Below are 20,694 nucleotides of genomic sequence, written 5' to 3' on the forward strand. Positions count from 1 at the left end.
AAATATTTTTTAAATAAAGAAAAATATGAACTTTTTTTGGGAAAGATTTATTTATTTATGTGAAAGAGTTACACACAGAGAGAGGAGAGGCAGAGAGGGAGAGAAAGGTCTTCCATCCACTGGTTCACTCCCCAATTAGCTGCAATGGCTGGAGCTGCACCGATCTGAAGCCAGGAGCCAGGAGCTTCTGGGTCTCCCTCATGGGTACAGGGACCCAAGGACTTGGGCCATCTTCTACTGCTTTCCTAGGTCATAGCAGATTGGAAGTGGGGCAGCCAGGACTCGAACTGGTGCCCATATGGGATGCCGGCACTGCAGTCGGCGGCCTCACCCACTACGCCACAGCACCAGCCCCCCCCCCCCAAATATGAACTATTTACAGGAAAAGATTTTGTCTTATTGCTTTTTCCTCACCTCTTAGAAAATGCTTGGCAGACAGTAAGCATCCAGTACACACATGGTAACTGCTTGAGTCTTATAAACAAATAGAATTTGTCTAGCCCATTAAAATTTTCTGAACTTTTAAATTCCATATAGTAAACCAATTCCATCCCAAATATAAACATAAATTCTGCAAGAACAGAAGTCTCATTCCACTTCTAATATACAAATCTGATCACATTAGAATCCGCCTAAGATCCATCAGTGGCAGTTGGTTCTATGATGCGGCAGCTGAGCTGTCACTTGGGACATCCACACCCCAGACAGGGGCACTGGTTCAAGGGCAGTCGTCCTGCTCCAGAGCCGGCTCCCTGCCAATGTGCCTGGGAAGCAAAGGAAGACACTCATACACCTGGGTTCTGCCACCCACGTGGGAGACCTGGCCAGGGTTCTTTGTTCCTGGCTTCGGTCTGGACCGGCCCTGGCTGTTAGAGCAATTTGAGTGTAAACCAGTAGACAGAAGATCTCTCTCCCTCTGTCACTCTGACTTTCAAATAAATAAACAAGCAAGCAAACTTTTTTTTTTTTTAAGAAAACAAAACAAATTCACCAGTGGATTTTCCTCACTGAAATAAACAGATCTTAAATTCACTCTAGAAAACCTGCCTTCTATCATTTGTCACTCTCACACACTATTATTCCTCTCACATCACGCATGCAGGGCACGTGGAATTCCATTCCGTTTCTCACATGTACTCACCATCATGTTGCACCAATCTATTCCTTTTCAGGAAATCAACGATGCTCTCCACCACTTTTTTTTTTTTTTTTTTTTTTTTTTTTGACAGGCAGAGTGGACAGTGAGAGAGAGAGACAGAGAGAAAGGTCTTCCTTTTGCCGTTGGTTCACCCTCCAATGGCCGCCGCGGCCGGCGCGCTGCGGCCGGCGCGCTGCGGCCGGCGCACCGCGCCGATCCGATGGCAGGAGCCAGGAGCCAGGTGCTTTTCCTGGTCTCCCATGGGGTGCAGGGCCCAAGCACCTGGGCCATCCTCCACTGCACTCCCTGGCCACAGCAGAGGGCTGGCCTGGAAGAGGGGCAACCAGGACAGAATCCGGCGCCCCAACCGGGACTAGAACCCGGTGTGCCAGCGCCGCTAGGCGGAGGATTAGCCTAGTGAGCCGCGGCGCCGGCTCCACCACTTTCTCATTCTACCGGCTCTCCTGTGAAGATGCCTTGGAGCTACATTTTGTGAGCCCCTGTTCTCCACCTGTTCGCCTCCTGTTAAGTGGGAGAGTTCTCTCCTCTAAAGCCAACCCCACCTTCTCAGAGCGACGAGTGATTTTCCCTTCTCTTCTCTCACCCACACCAGTGCTTCTATTCAGACGGATCTACTCAATCAACTTTTAAACACCAAAAGTTTCTTTTAAAGACAGCTGCTTCTCCCCAACTCCAGCTCGCCAGTCCTTCAAGCTTTTTCGACAACTGTCTGCATCCACCATCTCCGCCTGCATTTCCTTGCCTCTCCGTGAGCTCCTCAACCAATCCCATCTGGGCTTCTGCTCTCGTCATTCCACCAAGACAACCCTTGCTAAAGTCACAAACGACCTCCAGGATGCTAAACTCACAGACACTCTTCCGTTCTCTTTTGGCCCCGCTCTCTTCCTGGACTCCTACAGTTCTGTTTCTCCTCCTAAAGGACACGCCCCCCAGGTCTTGCTCCCTGATTCTTGGAGGGTTCATCCACCCGCACCACGCATGGACTCCCCTCCCGGCTGTTTCTTCCCTAAGCCGTCATCACACCTGCCGCTGCTCCAACAGCTATGCCTTTACCTCTCCTAGTCCTCCCAGCCAGGTAAACAGCATCTCCTGTTGAACATCTTCAAGTTAACCCAAAGCACCAAAGCCAAAAATCAAACCCATGACCCCTTCGTCGTCCCTTCCACCATCAGGACAACATCGTGCCGATCTTACCCTAAGACCTCTCCCACAGTTCTGGTTCTTGGCAGCCCATGTGGTCACTGCCGCCCTGGGACTGTTCGGCAACAATCACCGAACTTCTCCCGAACTTCCTCTCTCCTCTTATTTATGTAGACAGCTATGGGAAACAAATCCAATTATGAACTCCACCTCACCCTACTCCCAATCCTACTAAAAATCTTTTAATGGCTTTTCACTCCCAAGTACCTATTCACAGTATCTGGCATTAAAAATCTGAACGATTTCTACATTTTGTGATAACTCAATTTACTATTAAATCTACTTCTTCAATTGTGTAGACAGGCCAATTAAAATGGCAAAACTGTGACTAACTGAGTACTAAAAGATTAACCTGAGGGGCTGGCGCTGTGGCGCAGAGGGTTAATACGTTGGCCTGAAGTGCCGGCATCCCATATGGGCGCCAGTTTGAGTCCCAGCTGCTCCACTTCCAATCCAGCTCTCTGCTATGGCCAAGGAAAGCAGTAGAGGATGGCCCAAGTCCTTGGGCCCTTGCACTCACGTGGAAAGACCCAGAGGAAACTCCTGGCTTCGGATCAGCACAGCTCCAACAATTGTGGCCATCTGGGGAGTGAACCAGTGGATGGAAGACCTCTCTCTCTCTGCCTCTACTTCTCTGTCTGTGTAACTCTGACTTTTAAATAAGTCAATAAGTCTTTAAAAAAAAAAAAAGCTATGTCCTCCAACTCAAAGTTCAGGATTTTCAAGTTTAATAACAAAGCCATCCACCACTTACTACTTCGTTTCTTGGCTCAAGGAATGAGAGGTGATGGAAACAGAATTCAGGTTTCCTAATCTTTGTTCCTCCACTCCAGCTCTGTCCCGTGCTGTGCAGAGGTAGTGAAGAGCTGGGAGCTGCTGAACAAGTGAGTGAAAAGGTGAAGAATGGTGAAGTTTTGGGGCTACACACCCCGAGTTCAGACCCTGTTGGCCAGTTCTAAACCGACTGCAGCAAGTTACTGAAGTTTCTGACTCCACATCCGTAAACTGAAGATGAACAGCTAACCCGCAGGTGTGTTGAGAACTGTGCGTGGTATATGCCTAACAGACACGTTATCATTCAACAGATGGTTCAAGACCAAAACATCAGGGGGCTGGCATTATGGTACAGTGGGTTAAGTCTGTGACATTGGCATCCAGTGTGAATGCCAGTTTGAGTCCCAGATGCTCCACTTCCTATCTAGCTCCCTGCTACTGTGCCTGGGAAAACAACAGAAGAAAGCTCAAGTACGTGGGCCCCTGCCACTCACGCGGGAGACCTGGTGAAGCTCCTGGCTTAGGTCTGGCCCACCCTTGGCCACTGTGGCCATTTGGGGAGTGAACCAGTAGATGAAGATCACTCTCTGTAGTTTCTCCCTCTCTCTATAACTCTGCCTTTTAAGTAAATAAATGAATGAATATATTTTTTAAAAAAAATCAGCTTCTCCCCAAACAAGGATGTTATAAAAATAGATAAAAGCCATAGTTTTTAAAAAAAATGGATTCAGGGCCCAGGGCTGTGGCACAGCTGGCTACGCCGCAGCATGCAGGGTCAGCGGTCCATGTGGGTGCAGGTTGGAATCCCAGCTGCTCCACTTCCAACCCAGCTCCTTGCTGGTGTGCCTGGGAAAGCAGCGGAAGATGGCCCGAGTTTCTGGGCCCCTGCCACTTACATGGGAGACCCGGAAGAAGGTCCTGGCTCCTGACTTCAGTGTGGTCCATTAAGGCCATCTGGGGAGTAAACCGGCAGATGGAAGAAATCTGTCTCTCTCTCTGTAACTCTGCCTTCTTCTTTCTTTTTCAAGATTTATTTATTTATTTAAAAGTCAGAGTTACACACAGGGAGAGTCAGTCTTCCATCTGCTGGTTCACTCCCCAATTAGCCGCAATGGCCGGAGCTGTGCCAATCCGAAGCCAGGAACCAGGAGCTTCTTCTGGGTCTCCCACACAGGATGCAGGGGCCCAAAGCCTTGGGCCATATTCTACTGCTTTCCTAGGCCATAGCAGAGAGATAGATTGGAAGTAGAGCAGCCTGACCTTGAACTGGCACCCATATGGGATGCCTGCCCTGCTGGCGGCAGCTTTACCCACTACACCACAGTGCTGGTCCCTAACTCTGCCTTTCAAATAAATAAATCAATCTTTAAAAAAAGATGGATTGAGTTTTTACCTCTGCCATTTACTGTTGTCTACTCCACTGGTCTCTTTCTCACTTGTATATAACAGAGACGACAGTCAGCCCTTATCAGTGTCGTGAAGATGAAATAAGATAACAGGGGGCTGGTGCTATATATAGCGCAGCGGGTTAAGCCACGGCCTGCAACACCAGCATCGTATATGGATGTTGGTTCAAGTCCTGGCTGCTCCACTTCAGATCCAGCTCCCTGTTAATATGCCTGAGAAAGCAGTAAAGGATGACCCAAGTCCTTGGTCCCCTATACCCATGTGGGAGATCCAGAAGAAGCTCCTAGCTCCTGGCTTTGGCCTGGTCTAGCTCCTGTCATTGTGGCCATCTGGGGAGTGAACCAGCAGATGGAAGATCTCTCTTTGTCTCTGTCTCTGTCTCTGTCTCTCTCTCCCTCCCTCCCTCCCTCCCTCTCTCTCCTTGACTCTGCCTTTCAAATAAATAAATTAATCTTTAAAAAAAGATACTAGATAAAAGCACGTTCTTAACTGAATGGCATCATACAGAAATCATCCTCTGTACACAATCTCTACCACTGTATCATACATTTGCTAAAGGTACAAAACCTCTTTAATCATCTTTTTATTTGCAACAGCTGGCTCTACCCATTATAAACATTCATTAAATGTTGGCTGAACTGATTTATTAAGAAGATAGAATTGAACTATAAAAAAAAATCACAGTTGGAAGTGAAATCTAAAAGTCTGTCCATACAGAGAGCCTGGTGCCAGTCTCACTAAGATGAGCTCAGACTGGAGGGCATGCTCTGCCTTCTGGGAATTTAAATAAATGGTGCCTAATTTTGTTTGCTGGATATAAATTGTATAATCAACAAACAAGCAAGTTCTCTCAGCCCAGGAATCATGTCTGTCTGTCTGTCTGTCTCTTTTCTCTTCCCTTTCCATTCTAGAGGATGAAAAGGACAGAATAAAAAATGACATGATGGATGCTTAACAGTACTGCAACCCCTTCCCAATCCAAAGTTCAGAACAAACAGCAAAGTGTTCTCCATCAGAGGCAACTTCACTGACAGCTCCCTAGTCATAAGTACTTAAAATACCAATTAAAGGGGGAATATTTCAAGTAAAAGTAGCCTGTTTATCAAAGTTCTCCCGCCATAAATTCAAAGCCCCCTGTGGTGGCGAGTAGTCTGTCCATGGAACACCCAAAACAAAACGCTGGCTTGCACTAGTTATTCACTAAGCATCTACTGAACACGTTTCACAACTTCTCTCAACTGCTACCACAAGCAAGCATGGTAGGAATTTTCTTTCCCTTTTGTGACAAATGACAAAGCCAAGGTTCAGAGACGTTAAGTAAGGTATTCAAGGCCACACACAGCTGGAAATGGCAGAGACAGAGTTAGATCTGGTGAAGTCTCTAAAATCAGTATTCTCTGTACCATCCCTTGCTGCCCACTGATGCTACCAAATTCACCAAAAAGGAGAACTCAAGGGCAGAGAAGATGTAGCAGAGAAGCACGTAGCCAGCCAAAGACAGCACTCCACCTGTTGTTCCAGCCACACAGGCGCAAGCTCGTGAGCTGCCTCCAATGACACATGATAAACTGCTGCATGAGCTGCAACTTTTACCCACAGTCCCACAGGTTCTACGAATGTCTGGGGGGTCGGCGCTGTGGCGTAACCAGTGAAGCCACCACCTGCAGTGCCGGCATCCCATATGGGTGCTGGTTCGAGCCCTGGCTGCTCCACTTCTGATCCAGCTCTCTGCTATGGCCTGAGAAAGCAGTAGAAAATGGCCCAAGTCCTTGAACCCCTGCACCCATGTGGGAGACCTGGAGGAAACTCCTGGCTCCTGGCTTCAGAATGGCGGAGCTCTGGTAAATGTGGCCAACTGGAGAGTGAACCAGCAGATGGAAGATCTCTCTCTGACTCTCCCCTCTCTATGTAACTCTGACTTTTAAATAAATAAATAAATCTTAAAAAAAAAAAAAGAAAGAAAAAAGAATGTCAGCACCACCACTCAGGTACTGACAACACAGTTCCGTAATGTTTCCAGGATAGTGTCTTTTTATTTATCTGTTTGTTTGCAAGGGAAAGCAACAGAAAGAAAGAGCTCTTCCATCCAATGGTTCACTCCCCAAATGGCCACCTCAGCCAGGATGAAGCCAGGAGCCAGGGGCTCCTTTTGGGTCTCCCGCACAGGCGCAGGGACCCAAGCACCCGGGCCAGCATGCACTGACTTCCAGGTGCATTATCAGGAAGCAGAGCAGGCAGGACTGGAACTCCAGAGCAGGCAGGATTGGAACTGGGGCTCCAACAGGGGATGCTGGCATCAGAAGCGGCTTACGCTGTGCCAACGCCAGCTCCTCAGAAAGTGTCGCACCACTAGTACTAAACCAGGTAGGCAAAGGAGGTGACAGACACTGCATGGCTTTTCTCATGTTCAGACTTAAACATACTTGCATAATTAGGCATCTTTCAGGCCTACCTACTGCACCTAAAATCTATTTCACAGAATTCAGAATCAGAAGTTCCATCCAACTTGTCTTGCAGACTTGAAGACGAGCTCAGAACAGTGAAATGATTACCCAAAGTTGCAGGGCTGGTACTAGCTAATCCTGGACTACAGCTCTGATCTCCCATTCCTCGTATACTAAGTTTTCCCCACAGAAGCCCTCAGTGCCTCCCACTTAATGCCTGATCACACAGATTTCCCTCTCTGTACCTGGGGTTCAGCAGCTATTGTTCCTTCTGGAATCTTTGCTGAATTCAAAAACTGTGTGGAGTGGCTAGTGCTGTGGCGTAGTGAGTGAAGCCGCTGCCTGCAGTGCCAGCATCCCATATCTGCGCTGGTTCAAGTCCCGGCTGCTCCACTTCCAATCCAGCTCTCTGCTATGGCCTGGGAAAGCAGTAGAAGATGGTCCAAGTTCTTGGGCCCCTGTACCTGCATGGGAGGCCCGGAAGAAGCTCCTGGCTCCTGGCTTTGGATCAGCACAGCTCTGGCCATTGCGGTTATCTGGGGAGTGACCCAGCGGATGGAAGACCTCTCTCTCTCTGCCTCTGTCTCTCTGTAACCCTGACTTTCAAATAAATAAATAACTCTCTTTAAAAAGATAATAATGAGATAGTTTATTGCCATTTACATAGTGGTACCCAAATTTTCAGGTGTGATGGCACACAGGAAAATAGCAATATTGTTATGACACAAAGTGGCAACTAAGTGAGGGCACACATGGTTACTGTGGGAACCTCAAGCCCCACCTGGCTGCCTGAGGGCCATGGGGACGGTCATCGTGTGCAATCCCCATGTGTCATCTCGGTGGAGAAGCTCTGTCTGGGGCTTACAAGTAAAGGGGATTGAGACAAATACACAAATAATGAGCCCAAGCACAGAGGAAGTAACTTGGGGGACTGTCACTGTCTGCTTTCATCAAACACAAATGGGTGAAAATGAGATTAATTCCACTTGCTTTCTTTCCCAACTCCTTTTCCAAGCAAATCAAAAAACACAACAGCCCATCTTTCTGACAGACAATGCTCATCAATCCAACCCGCACGGCTGCAGAGAGCCTAGGGACAGATGACTAGTTCACAGGGAGGTGAAAGCTGCTAACGTGCATTAGCGTGTCAGGAAATTCTTTTGAATTCTTACAAATACAGTACTACAAAAATAAATCAATAGAGGGAGGAAATTACATTTCAAGGTCATATTCAAATACGAACAGAGAAACAAGAAAAGCAGTTCCTCCCAACACACACACACACACACACACACACACACTGTGACCAAGCTCCATCTGCACAAACCTAGTTTAAATTTTGCCTTCTGATATTTATAAATTTAGCCTGCTTGAGCCAAGTAGGTTCCTGCAACTCCAGACATCTGGGCCGAAGGGCAAAGGGCAAAGGGAAACTTTCAAAGGCTGGCCAGTAGCCAAGGGCATCCCATCTAGTAGGCTCCCTTAGCAACACACAACAGCTGTCTGCTCAAGAGAGACACCGCCATCTTTGCACGGGACTGTAGATGCTCTTGTTCTCACAGCTAAAACCCGGGGTGTGTGTGTGGGGGGGTGTTTCTGCACTATTTTCCCTGACATTCTGCTACAAATGGTCACATCTCATCATTCATAATCTTCTCCAACCCCAGATGATTTCCCTCTAGCCCACATAACAATGCCAGTCAATAGCAAATTAGAATAATGGAAAGTATGTGTTAAGTTCCTGACATATATAAAATGCTTTATAATATCTGTTTATTAATTACTATCTGCTGCTACAGACTTGGCTTCTAACTAAGGGCAAGTCACTCCTTGTGATTTAATTACTTCCCTCATACAGTTTTAATAACAACAAGGACTTACTTTACAAGACTACTGCAAAGGATAGTAAAATTACTAGACAAAAACTTACAAAAGCTTATTCCTAATTAAGGATCATGCCACCTAATTGAATATTCCAAGATTTAAAGACACAGCTCGTAATCAAGGTCAGCACCCCCCAGACAAACACAGTGGACCCTGCCCCACCAGGGAGACTAAGCTCTGGAAGCAGCTAGCTCACTTCACCTGCCCCGCTTGCCTTCCGCAAACCGACCAAGCCCAGGGGATGCCACTGCGCTGGGAGCTCAGCCCTCGCGCCGCGCCGGAGTCTAACAAGATAAACAACATTAGAAAAAGAAGTCACAATCGCTGCAAGGTTTTAAACCCTAACACCTGGGAGCAGACGGGGACGTGGCAGTCCGTGCTCTGTGGGGAAGGCCGCTAGTGCGGGAGCAGAGCCTCGCGGCTTTCCACTCCTTATATGAGCAAGTGCAAGCCTCACCCACAGCACTGTGTACTCACCCAGAGGTACATCATGTCAGGCCCGGCTGCTCCAACTCAGCGCTCCGTTGGTCCTGGGCTGCAAAAAGGCACTTCAGTGACCCGCAGGAAAGGAGGTGCCAGAATGGGGGGCAAGGGTTCAGGGTGGGGAGAGCCCCCCAAAATCACTTGAGTTTAAAAATCCTTTAAAAAAAAAAAAAAAGACTGATCTCCTCCCCCTCCTCCCTCCTCTCCAGCTGACTGTTCTGTTGTTCTCTCTCCTCCCTCCCTCCCCTTCTCTCTCTCTCCCTCCCTCTCCCCTCTCTCTCCTCTCCCTCCCTCCCTCCCTCCCTCCCTCTCTCTCTCTCTCTCTCTCTCTGGGAGTTCCCGGCCCCAAGTGTCTGAACTGGAGTGTACAGCACACCCTCCAGATTTGCCTTCAGGGAATCTCTCTCTCATTCTACTTCTAGAAACACAATCACCACTCACAAAGATTATTGCAAAAGACAGCAATGGGTGGGGTTAGTAATAAACCACCAGCACCAGTTTCTAGTGCTAGACATAAATTAGTCTAAAATGAATTCTTTCAACGTGGATGAAGCCATCAAAAGACTCTGCCTTCCAAACCAGGGCAAGTGAACCAAGCTTCCCCTCGGCCCCACTTCTGGAGCCCCTTACAGAAGCCAAGCGCACACACAGAACCTGCTCGGAGGCCACCTCCCATCCCGCAAGGCCAGCCTGGCCCCACTGTTCCCTGTAGCATCTCGCTGCCAGGAATTCTTACTCTTAGAAGAGTTTACAACACTGGAAAACTTAGATACACACTCAAATAGACTTTTCATCTTTTTTATTACTGCCACCCTCATTCAGATAAACACAGCCCTCATGCTGAAGGGGAGAAGGACGAGGGTTTGTGAGTCAAGTGGATCCTGAGCCCCGAGCATGATACAGGCACCTTAGTAAGCATGAGGACAAGGTGGCTACCAGGCCTAAGTTTGAATTCCGGATCTGCAGTTACTATCATTACAGCGGGGGAGGGGGGAGGGCGGGGGCGACACTTTTGTTTCCTCAAGCAAAACACAGAATATTCCTGTTGGAGCTGTAATTGGATCAAATCATATAACTCTGTAAACCACCACCATATTCCCCACAACTGCACTTTCTAATTTTAGTTCACTATAAACATTTATTTATTGCCTCCCATATGTCTGGCCAAGCTTCTGTCCATTGTGTCCAGCAGTAAATGCCAGCACCCATGTTCTTCCCTCACTTCTCTGAGCGGTTTCTCCCCCCATCCAAACCCCAAAGTCTACCTCGGCAGGGCGGGTCTCTGCCTCCCACCTCTGTGAGGCCTGGAGTTGGTAACACGGCATTCAGCACTGCTGCTGGCTACTGTGACGGGTATTCCACACCAATCTCATCTCCTTTGCCCTATCTTTCAGGGCGGAGAGATCTAAGATCTGGTCTTCACCTTTTTTGGCATTTCCTGTCTTCTACCTAGCATATGGTAGGTACACACAACAATCCCAAAGAAATACTATTTTGAGTAATCCTGTAATTTGGGCAAAACCAAACAAAATAAAAAACAAAAGGGAGTGGGTGTTTAGCCTGGTAGCTCAGATGCTTGTGTCCCACACCAGAACACACGGTTCAGTTTCTGGCTCTGTAACTCCAGCTTCCTGCTAACGCAGACACTGGGCGGTAGCAGTAATGCCTAACTGGTTCCTGTCTCCCCCATGAGAGAACTGGATTGCTTTCTTAGCTCCTGGTTTGGCCTTGGCCACTGCAGGGCATTTGGGGAGTGAAACAAAAAGTAGGAGCTCTGTCTCGTCTCTCTCCCTGTTACTCTACCTCTCAAATAATGTACATACATACACTGTCATCCAGCAGCCTCAGAGTTCTGGTTTCCTCCAGACGTGTTGAAACACCTCTCTCCTGTCTATAAAATCTCCAAGTATGGTCTGTAAAGCTCACTCAAGGCACACCCCACAGAGGGACAAGGTGCACTCACTCCCCTACCTAACACCGCCCATCTAGTGCTCTGGTCTTAATTACCTGCTAAGGTAGAGCTTCTCTTTCTCTTAATGTAGAATTAAAGCCACTTTCCCTTTTCTTCCACACTAAATGTGTGCCTTCTGCAGGAGAGCTTACAATACCTTTTCTCTCCTGGCACAGTAAACTCCCAGCTATTTAAACTTGGAAAGGTGGGGCAGCTGTTCCTAGCCTCACCCAAACCTTTTCTTTTTCTTATTCAGAACTTTGCTTCCTACGGATTACTTCATTTCTAGTACAAAAGAGTAAGCACTTCCAAGCCTAAAACTGAGATAGCCTGTTTTAATTTGGGGGGGGGGGGCGGGGGGCAAGTCTTACATTTCTATAAACTGTTACTTATCTTCTATATGTCCATAATTAATTTTATGTGCAACTTTCCCTTCATTCTCACAGTCCATGCCCTAGATCACAAGTCACCAGCCTGCCCTATACGCCACTCTAAATAACTATACTAAAATCACACTGATTAGAGATTATATTGTAGTCTCTTCAAACTCTTTGAAGCACTTGTTATTACTTTTTTTTTTTTTTTTTTTGGACAGGCAGAGTGAACAGTGAGTGAGAGAGAGAGAGAGGTCTTCCTTTTACCGTTGGTTCACCCCCCAATGGCCGCTGCAGCCTGTGTGCTGCAGCCAGCGCACCACGCTGATCCGAAGCCAGGAGCCAGGTGCTTCTCCTGGTCTCCCATGGGGTGCAGGGCCCAAGCACCTGGGCCATCCTCCACTGTACTTTTGGGCCACAGCAGAGAGCTGGACTGGAAGAGGGGCAACTGGGACAGAATCCGGTGCCCCGACCGGGACTAGAACCCGGTGTGCCGGCGCCGCAGGTGGAGGATTAGCCTAGTGAGCCCAGGGGCCAGCCTGTTACTACTTTTAACCTTCATTCTTAACCAAGTATCAACTAAACAAACAAAACAACCCACATATTTACACTATCACTTCATGGTACTACCTTTTAATAAAGTTTGGGATGGGATAAGCAGAAACACGTATGTGCAGCAGAACTGAGAAAAAAACCTTCAAAATGAAGTGAAAACAACTGAAATACACCACAGAAACTTGGGAAGCTACCCGTGAAACCACGGTAATCCTCTCTGCAACCACGGGGAGATGGGGGCCCCTCCTGTAAGTTCCCATTGTGGATGCGACTCTGCCTGTTAATTTTTAAAATTTGGTCAACAGTCTGATCAAAAAGAAAATTCTTCTCTGTGTTTCCTGCGCGTGCACACACACACACACACACACACAGAGGCATGCAGTGAATCTTTAATCATGCTCCTGCATGCCCGTATTTCCTTACCTTTAAAAAAAAGTAGGAGGAAACAATTTTTCATTCCAATCATCAAAGTCAAGCAAGGAAGCCTATGCCTTACAGCTATGTGAGATTCCCATTAAGAGACAAAGGGTCCTAACTGCACCTTCTGGGGGCAGTCTGACGAGGACCCCAGCCTCAGCGGAGATTAAGATGCACACAGGCCTCTTTCTATCAGCAGAACTGGTATGGCCCTGTGTTCCTGTCCTGGGCAGCCCAGCCTCAGTTCAGAAGGGAGTGACTGAGCACGGGAGAAGGAAACCTTCTAGACAGGGCCCACAGAAGAAGTCTCTGGCAGGCTTGCCCCTAGGAAAGAAAACTCAACCTAGGATGCAACCTGGGTGCTTGCCGATAATTCTAATCTTCCAATGGCATACTGAATTCTTGCTTCTGCAAGTGCTAGAGTTTGCAGCATGGAAAGTTGAAAGAGTCTGGAGCCACATTTTATACTCTCCATCTCAAAGTCTAGGCATTCAGGAGACCATTTGTTTTATGTGTGTCTGTCTGAGGTTGTAAAAGACTGGTAGGAAGCGTGCACATGTGGTGAACCAGCACAACTTCTCACAAAACGTACCTGAGAAATCAGGCACTGAGAATTCTCCTAAGGAACCTGGAGACGACCTTCTGTACATAACTTGCACTCCATTCCCCTCAGGACTGGCGGAGCCCACCCAGACTCACCACAGTACACCGCACTAGGGAAATGGGACTCAGAGCCCAGCTGAATTTGACTTTAGAAACCAAAAAACAAACAAGCAAACAAACAAAAAATCCTGAAAGAATGGGCTCTCTTTTTTTAAAGATTTATTTTATTTATTTGAAAGACAGAGTTAACAGAGAGAGGTAGAGACAGAGAGAGAGGTCTTCCATCCACTGGTTCACTCCCCAGATGGCCGCAACAGCCTGAGCTGAGCCAATCCAAAGCCAGGAGCCAGGAGCTTCTTCTGGGTCTCCCACACGCATGCAGGGGCCCAAGGACTCAGGTCATCTTCTGCTGCCTTCCCAGGCCATAGCAGAGAGCTGGATAGGAAGAGGAGCAGCCGGGACTCGAACCGGCGCCCATATGGGATGCCAGGGCTTCAGGCCAGGGTTTTAACCTGCTGCACCACAGCACCGGCCCTGAATGGGCTCTTTTTACCTCACTTCCTCTCAGCAGAATTCTGTTACTCAAAATACATCCCATGAGCCAATGTGGGCAGCAGGGCACTGGCCTCATGGCAGACAGGAGGAAAGACACGGTGGCCACACTCCAGGGAGGGGATCTAAACCACACTGGGAGTCAAATCAGTGGGCATCCCACTCGGCTTGCTCATGCCAGTGCAACACCGCCAGCAGCAGCACCAGCCCTGAGGACCCATGATGCACCTCAAGTTTGCAGGTGTGGTCTCCACAGCAGCTTCACCAGACCCCTATAAGGCAGGCCTTCTACCTCCTCCACACATCAAAGGGCACTGAAGCCTGTCGTGGTTAAATGATATGCTCATGGTCTCGTGGCTGGTAGGAAAAGGAGCCAAAAGTTGAACACGAGTATTTACTCATCCATCAGATCAAATCAAGACCGGCACAAATCACTGGAAATTTTACGCTGGCTGTAAACCTGTACTCTACCTTTGCCCATTTTTAAGACTTAAAACAACAAGCGACAGAGATTAGGTATGGGATTCAATCTATACCCTGTACATGAGTTCCTAAAGGTAGTCCTGGCAACTTGCTGCGAGCTATGGCTACCTTCCATGTCGTCTAAAATAAGCTTAGACCTAAATGTAGAGAAAAGGGTACATCTCAAATCTGATCTCTTGGGAAAAGGCACAAAGGTGCTTTTAGAGCTCGCCCCTCAATTTTTAGGGGACCCAGAACTACCATCCCTAAAATAGGACACTACATTATCTTGAGAGCCCTGTTTCTCCTCATCATTAAAGTTTCATTTCTATTCTCAGCCAACCTCCTCTACTTTCCACCTCGCTCCAGTAACTCTTCCACTACAATTTTGACTTAGTTAAATCCTCTATCCCAAACATTTTTGTCATTAGCTAACCCACTCCAGTTGTGTCTTCCATTCTCTCCTTTTTCCAACTTGGATCCCATGGTCCAAAATTATAATGCTGCCCTTGCAAATCATTTGTGCTCTCCATCACTGTCAACTGGCAAAACTCCAATCCCAATTAAATACATTCACCTGCCTTCCTCACAGCTGTGCTCTGTCAGCTGAACGTTGCTGGAGAAACATCACAGAGCCAAGGGGATGGACTTCATGCTCACACACCTCAAACGGGCGCTGGAGAACGCCAGCCATCCCATCAAAGTTGCCCTGTAATGACTACTGCCTTCGCCTCAAACCTCCCTCATTCTCCTCCCTCGACCACTCATCCTGGTGCCCTCTTCAAATGTGTGGTTTGACTCCTGTCCATGTGAACTCTTCCCACTGCCGCGGAAGTCAATCTGGCGATGTCTACTGAATGCTGAAATGGCATCATCGCGCTCAGCATTTTCACCTCCAAACAGCCTGGCTCAGGGAAGCCCAAGTGCAGAGGGAAGTTCACCGCTGCATCTGTAGGAGCCCCACCTCCAAAATTAAAACCTAAATGGCCAGTAACAGGTAAATGGACTAAATGAAGCATGGTTTTAAGACATTCTCTCTTGTTTGTTTTGGCAGCATGCACAGTAAAATTCCAACAATTCAGAGATTAGCATGGCCCCTGACCAAGGAGGCTATGCAAATCCACGAAGCATCCATCCTGAGACAGGACAAGTTCTCTTCCAGCCCCTTACAACCCTCCAGCTACTGCCAACTGCCTGGTCCCCACTTCAGAGACTTCTCAAAGGCTGTCTAGGCCCATCTCCATCTCTTAACCTTCCAATTCTTCAATCTACCTAAAATAAAGGTTAGCCTAGAGCAAGTCTGTCCCCTCCCTCACAGGCCTTTAACCCCTTCATTCCCCTCCTTGAAATCCCCCCACTCCATCATCATCCTTCATAAGGCTCTCATCCTAAATGTCACTCTCTCAAATGACACTCTTCAGACTACTCTAACCACTTGAAGTTATAAAGAAAGTCCTCATAATCCCATAGTCTGTTACTCTGCCCTGTTTATTTTCTTCCTAACAGCGATCCAAATCTCTATTTATGTATTTGTTTTCCTGTTTGTCATAGATTCCTCCATTAGAAAGCAATATTTTGTGTATATGAGTTACAACAGAGATCTTCTACTATGGAACATTTTATCCTTTGACTTTGGTTAGGGAAGGTCAGAGTTATTTGTAGGAGTTTCTGGCACTCCAGCAGCTGTCTAACCAAGTCCTATAAATAAAGTTAGAGTGCTAATTTCACCCTAGTTACCAAAAGGACTCAAAGCCTTGCCAGAGCTACAAGCCATAAATACATGCTGGCTTCAATGGCTTTTCAATGTTACAGTTTGAACCAATAGTAACATGAGAAGGCAGATCGAATTTGGTCATTCACTTTAAGCTAATTTGACCAACTTTACAAACTGCCTCCTTTCCAATACTATGAAGTTACTCTTCTTGGCACAATAAAATAAGAGCATCTCAATTCAAGCGCCACTTCAATCAAGCTTGCTGAACATAAGTTAATTAACTGAAGTCTAGAACCACGTCATCTACCACACAGCCACTAATCATGTTTGACTATCTGAATTTAATTTAATTAAAATTAAAATTTCAGAGGATGGGCCTTTGGTGGTGTAGTTAAGTCACTGCTTGGAAAGCCTGCATCCCACATATAGGAATGCCTGGAAATTTGATTCCTGCCTTCAGCGCCAGCTTCCCACCAACGCAGGTCCTAGGAGGCGGCAGTGAGGGCTCAAGTCTCCTGCCACCCACATGCAGTTCCTGGCTTTGGCCTGGCCACTTCTGGCCATGGCAGGCATTTGGGAAGTAAGCCTGCAGATGGGGGGGGGGCTAACACTGGCTCACTCTCTGTGCCTTTCAAATAAATAAATGCTAAACAACAACCAACATTAAAATTTCAGTTCCTTAGTTATATTAGCCAAATGTCAAATGCTCAAGAGCCACGTGTACACAGCAGCTGTCACAGAGGACAGGGCAGAAAACACTTCCATCACATAACAAGTCCACTGATGAGACCGCTCTGGAACATGGCAGTGGCCAAGAAGCACAAAGCCCTCTTGGTGTCCAGGATCTCAAGACACATTCATACTTCTATCACAGGACGGCTCTGCCAGGCCTTCTCTCTGAACCCAGCTGTTTTTATTTTGGCAATATTTGTTCCCTAGCTGGCTAATTGCCCACCAAAAAATTTTAAAAGCAAATTAGCAAAGGAAACTCAGAAGCAGTAGCGAGTAAGTGCCGAGGAAAGAGGAACACCTGTTAGAGGCAGCCACGCCAGGAATGAGAACAGAAAAAAATCTAATAAGCAGGTAAAATATAAGGAAAACAAGACAAGAAAATGAAGCCATTTAGTAAAACAAAACCAACAGAAATTGAAATATCTGTCTTTTACTCTACTGAACAATAATGGCTATTGACGACAGTGTTAAAACCATTAAGCAGGGTTTGGCACTGAAGTGGATTAAGCTGCTGCCTGTGATGCCAGAATCCCAGAGGGGTGCAAGTTCGAGTCCCAGCTGTTCCACTTCCAATTCAGCTTCCTGCTAATGTGCCTGAGAGGGCAGCAGAAAATGGCTCAAATTGCCTGGGTCCCTGCCACCCAACTGGGAGACTGGATGAAGTTCCTGGCTTTGGCCTGGCCCACCCCTGGCCATTGGAGCCATCCGGAGAGTGAATCAGGTTTTGGGAAGACCTGTGTGTGTAACTCTGCCTTTCAAATATATAAAATAAAAATGTTTTAAAATATTAAGCAAAGTGCCCACTATTTTACTGTTAACTAGAAATAAACTATATAGATATAACATATTTTAGAAGGACTTCTTCCCAAAATAACTAAATCTTAAACATCTTGGTCCTTAAAGAAGGACCTCAGCTAGATGGAATATTCAGTCACTAAAAAGAACTCATTTCTAAAATATTCTGCACCAATTCAAGAGTTCAGTTCAACTAATGTGAAGGACTGTTTCTCACAGAGCAGGGACAGCTATGGGAGCAGGCTAACACTCGCTTGTGTCCATCCCTACAATGGGACATGGCACACAGCACAGTACCAGTGGTCCAAGAAAGAGAAGAAACAAAGGAGGAATTAGACAGAAGAAGGCAGAGACACTTGATGCCTCCAGCACAAAGCCACTGAGGAAGGGAAGGAGCAACTTTTCACTGTATCTTTGGATTTCTGTATCTTTTTGAATTCTGACTCTGTCTTTATTAAAAAAAAAACAAATAACAATCCCCTTAAATTTTAAAAGCCAGTGTTCTATCCCCAGGAAATATATAATATAACAGATAACCCAGACTTCAAAAATCTAAAGAAAAAAATAATACTTTTTCTTTTACCATGACTAGAAAACTAAATATATCATCCATGTATATTTAACTTTCTTTATTATGAGCCACAGTATGTTGAACATCCTGTAGCTAAATTTTCATACACCACCCTTGTCAAACTTTTTTTAAAGAGTCATGGGCTCCTCCAATTTTTCTTTTTTTTTATTTGACAGGCACAGAGACAGAGACAGACAGCTTCAATCTGCTGGTTCACTCACCAAGTACCTGCAATAGCTTTGGCTGGGCCTGGGCCAGGGGCCAAGGCGAGGAGTTGGAAATTCAACCCGGGTCTACCATATGAGTGGCAGGACTCCAATTACCTGGGTCATCATCACTACCTCTCAGGGGCTGCCTTAGCAGGAAGCTAAGAGTCAGGAGACAGAGCCTGGCACTTCTATAAAAGTCATAGGCATGCTAACTATCGCCTTAACTAGTAGGCCAAATGCTTGCCACAACACTTCATTATTTCATATTATTTCACTTAAGAAACTCTGCATGCAAATGTCTAAGTTTCAAGGGGGGAAAAAACCCACCTTACTGGGTGACGTGGTTGAGCCCTCCCAGCAATGCTACAGAGGGATCTCCTGCACATAGCAGGCAAGTCACTCCGACATTCCCCGGGGCTGAGAATGCTAGTGATTTCTTAATGTACTTTCCTTTTTTAAAGAAGGCTTTTATTTAATAAATATAAATTTCATAGATACAGCTTTTGAAATATAGCGGTTCTTCTCCCCATCCCCGCCCTCCCAACCCTACTCCCTCTCCCATCCCATCCTTCATTAAGATTCTTAATGTACTTTCTTCCCTTTTTCCTTAGTAACAAACCCCTACTTTTCATCTCGGCATAGTACTATAAACACCCCCTCACCTCCCAAATAAAAGGACTACAGCTCCCAGTCTCCCCTGCAGCTGGATGTGGCCGTAAGATTTCTGGCCAAGGAGACAGCAGCAGAAATGTTATGCATGACTTCTCAGAAATCTTCCACCCCTCAAACCGCTGCATGGAAATGGGTAAATGGCGGCTGCAGAGGTGACAACCACCCAGGTCAATCTCTCGACAAGCAGACAGCACGAAGGATCCTAGCCCTGGAGAATCACACCCACCCTGGGCTGCCTACTTTGCGATTTCTTTCTTTTTATTTTTTTCTGTGAAAGACAAATAAAATAAGACTTCTCTGTTTAAGCCTCTTTGTCTCTTTGTGGGGAGCTTTTTTTTTTTTTGTTTAAGATTTTATTTATTTATTTATTTTTGAGAGAAAGAATTACAGACATAGAGAGGGAGAGACAGAGAGAGGTCTTCTATCAGCTGGTTCACTCCCCAGATGGATGCAATGGCCGGAGCCAGGAGCTTTATCCAGGTCTCCCACGCAGGTGCAAGGGCCCAAGTATTGGGACATCCTCCACTGCTTTCCCAGGCCATAACAGCTGGATCAGAAGAGGAGCAGCTGGGACATGAACTGGCGCTCATACTGGATGCCAGCATCATAGGAAGCAGCTTTACTCACCATGCCACAATGCCGGTGTTAGTAAAACGGCGCAGTCTTATCTATGGCGTGATCTACACCCCTGACACCATCCTAGGCTCTAGCCCCCCCCCTACCAGGGCTGGAAGCCAAGTGACCCCATGGCCCAATCACAGGTGTCGGCTCCACCCCCTTCCTAAGTGAATTTGCTGCTCCTACTTCCCTGCCCACACCCCCAAAGGTTTGAGAGGACCTGTTCCTGAACACGTGGCTCTTTCTCTGTCTCCTGATTTTTCTCTCTCATTCTCTTGATCTCTCTCTTACGCTATTCTTCTCCCTCTTTTTCCTTCTTCACCCCTTCCCTCCAGCCTGCTGGGTTTGCTCCCAATAAACCGTTTCCCTTACTCCAGTGTTTCGTGTGTTTTGTGGTGGCCTTACAGCCAGCCCTATTAAAAATGTATAGGAGGGGCCGGCGCCCTGGCACAGTGGGTTAATCCTCCACCTGCGGCGCTGACATCCCATACGGGCGCTGATTCTAGTCCCAGCTGCTCCACTTCCCAGTCCAGCTCTCTGCTATGGCCTGGGAAAGCAGAAGATGGCCCAAGTCCTTGGGCCCCTGAACCCACGTTGGGGACCAGGAGGAAGCCCCTGGCTCCTGGCTTCGGATCGGCACAGCTCCAGCCATCGCAGCCATCTGGGGGGTGAACCAACGGAAGGAAGACCTTCTGTCTCTCCCTCTCACAATCTGTAACTCTACCTCTCAAATAAAATAAATAAAATCTTTAAAAAAAAAAAAATGTTTAGGGGCCGGCGTGTAGTGTAGTAGGTTAAGCTTCTGCTTGCAGAGCTGGCATTCCATGTGGATGCTGGTTTGAGTCCCGGCTGCTCCATTTCCAATCCAGCTCCCTGCTAATGACCTGGGAAAGCGGCAGAAGGTGGTCCCAGTATTTGGGCCATCTCTGTCTGTAGCTCTGCCTCTCAAGTAAATAAATAAACCTTTAGAAAATTGCTTTAAATGTTTAAAAATAATTTATTCATTCAATAGAAAAAATACTAAACACACACAGATATATATATTCTACTTAGTATGCAACAACAAATCACTAAAAAATAGAGTGCTGCCTGAAAAATACAGGTAACATGTGAATTCC

The 20,694-nt window shown here is 46.9% G+C and overlaps 1 protein-coding gene and 1 non-coding gene across 39 annotated transcripts in view; one reads left to right on the top strand and one right to left on the bottom strand.

Moving 5' to 3' along the window:
• The window catches only part of RBFOX2 (RNA binding fox-1 homolog 2), a 320,553-nt gene that overhangs the window by 160,562 nt on the left and 139,297 nt on the right, over window positions 1–20,694 (bottom strand). For 9 of the 38 annotated variants that reach the window (XM_089308936.1, XM_089308934.1, XM_089308939.1 and 6 more), the window contains exon 3: window positions 9,346–9,403. The exons of the other annotated variants lie outside the window; for them this stretch is intronic. In XM_089308936.1, the coding sequence (XP_089165062.1) occupies window positions 9,346–9,360 (15 nt within the window). In that variant the 5' untranslated portion in view covers window positions 9,361–9,403. The remainder of the gene's footprint in view (window positions 1–9,345; window positions 9,404–20,694) is intronic. 38 annotated transcript variants of the gene reach the window in all.
• Window positions 15,304–15,407, top strand: LOC149123625 (U6 spliceosomal RNA). Its single transcript, XR_016217187.1, has one exon. It is a non-coding gene; the product is annotated as a U6 spliceosomal RNA (small nuclear RNA).

Source organism: Oryctolagus cuniculus, chromosome 11 (genome assembly GCF_051225735.1).
Source record: "Oryctolagus cuniculus isolate XC-2025 breed Fujian yellow rabbit chromosome 11, ASM5122573v1, whole genome shotgun sequence".
Taxonomy (NCBI): Eukaryota; Metazoa; Chordata; class Mammalia; order Lagomorpha; family Leporidae; genus Oryctolagus; species Oryctolagus cuniculus.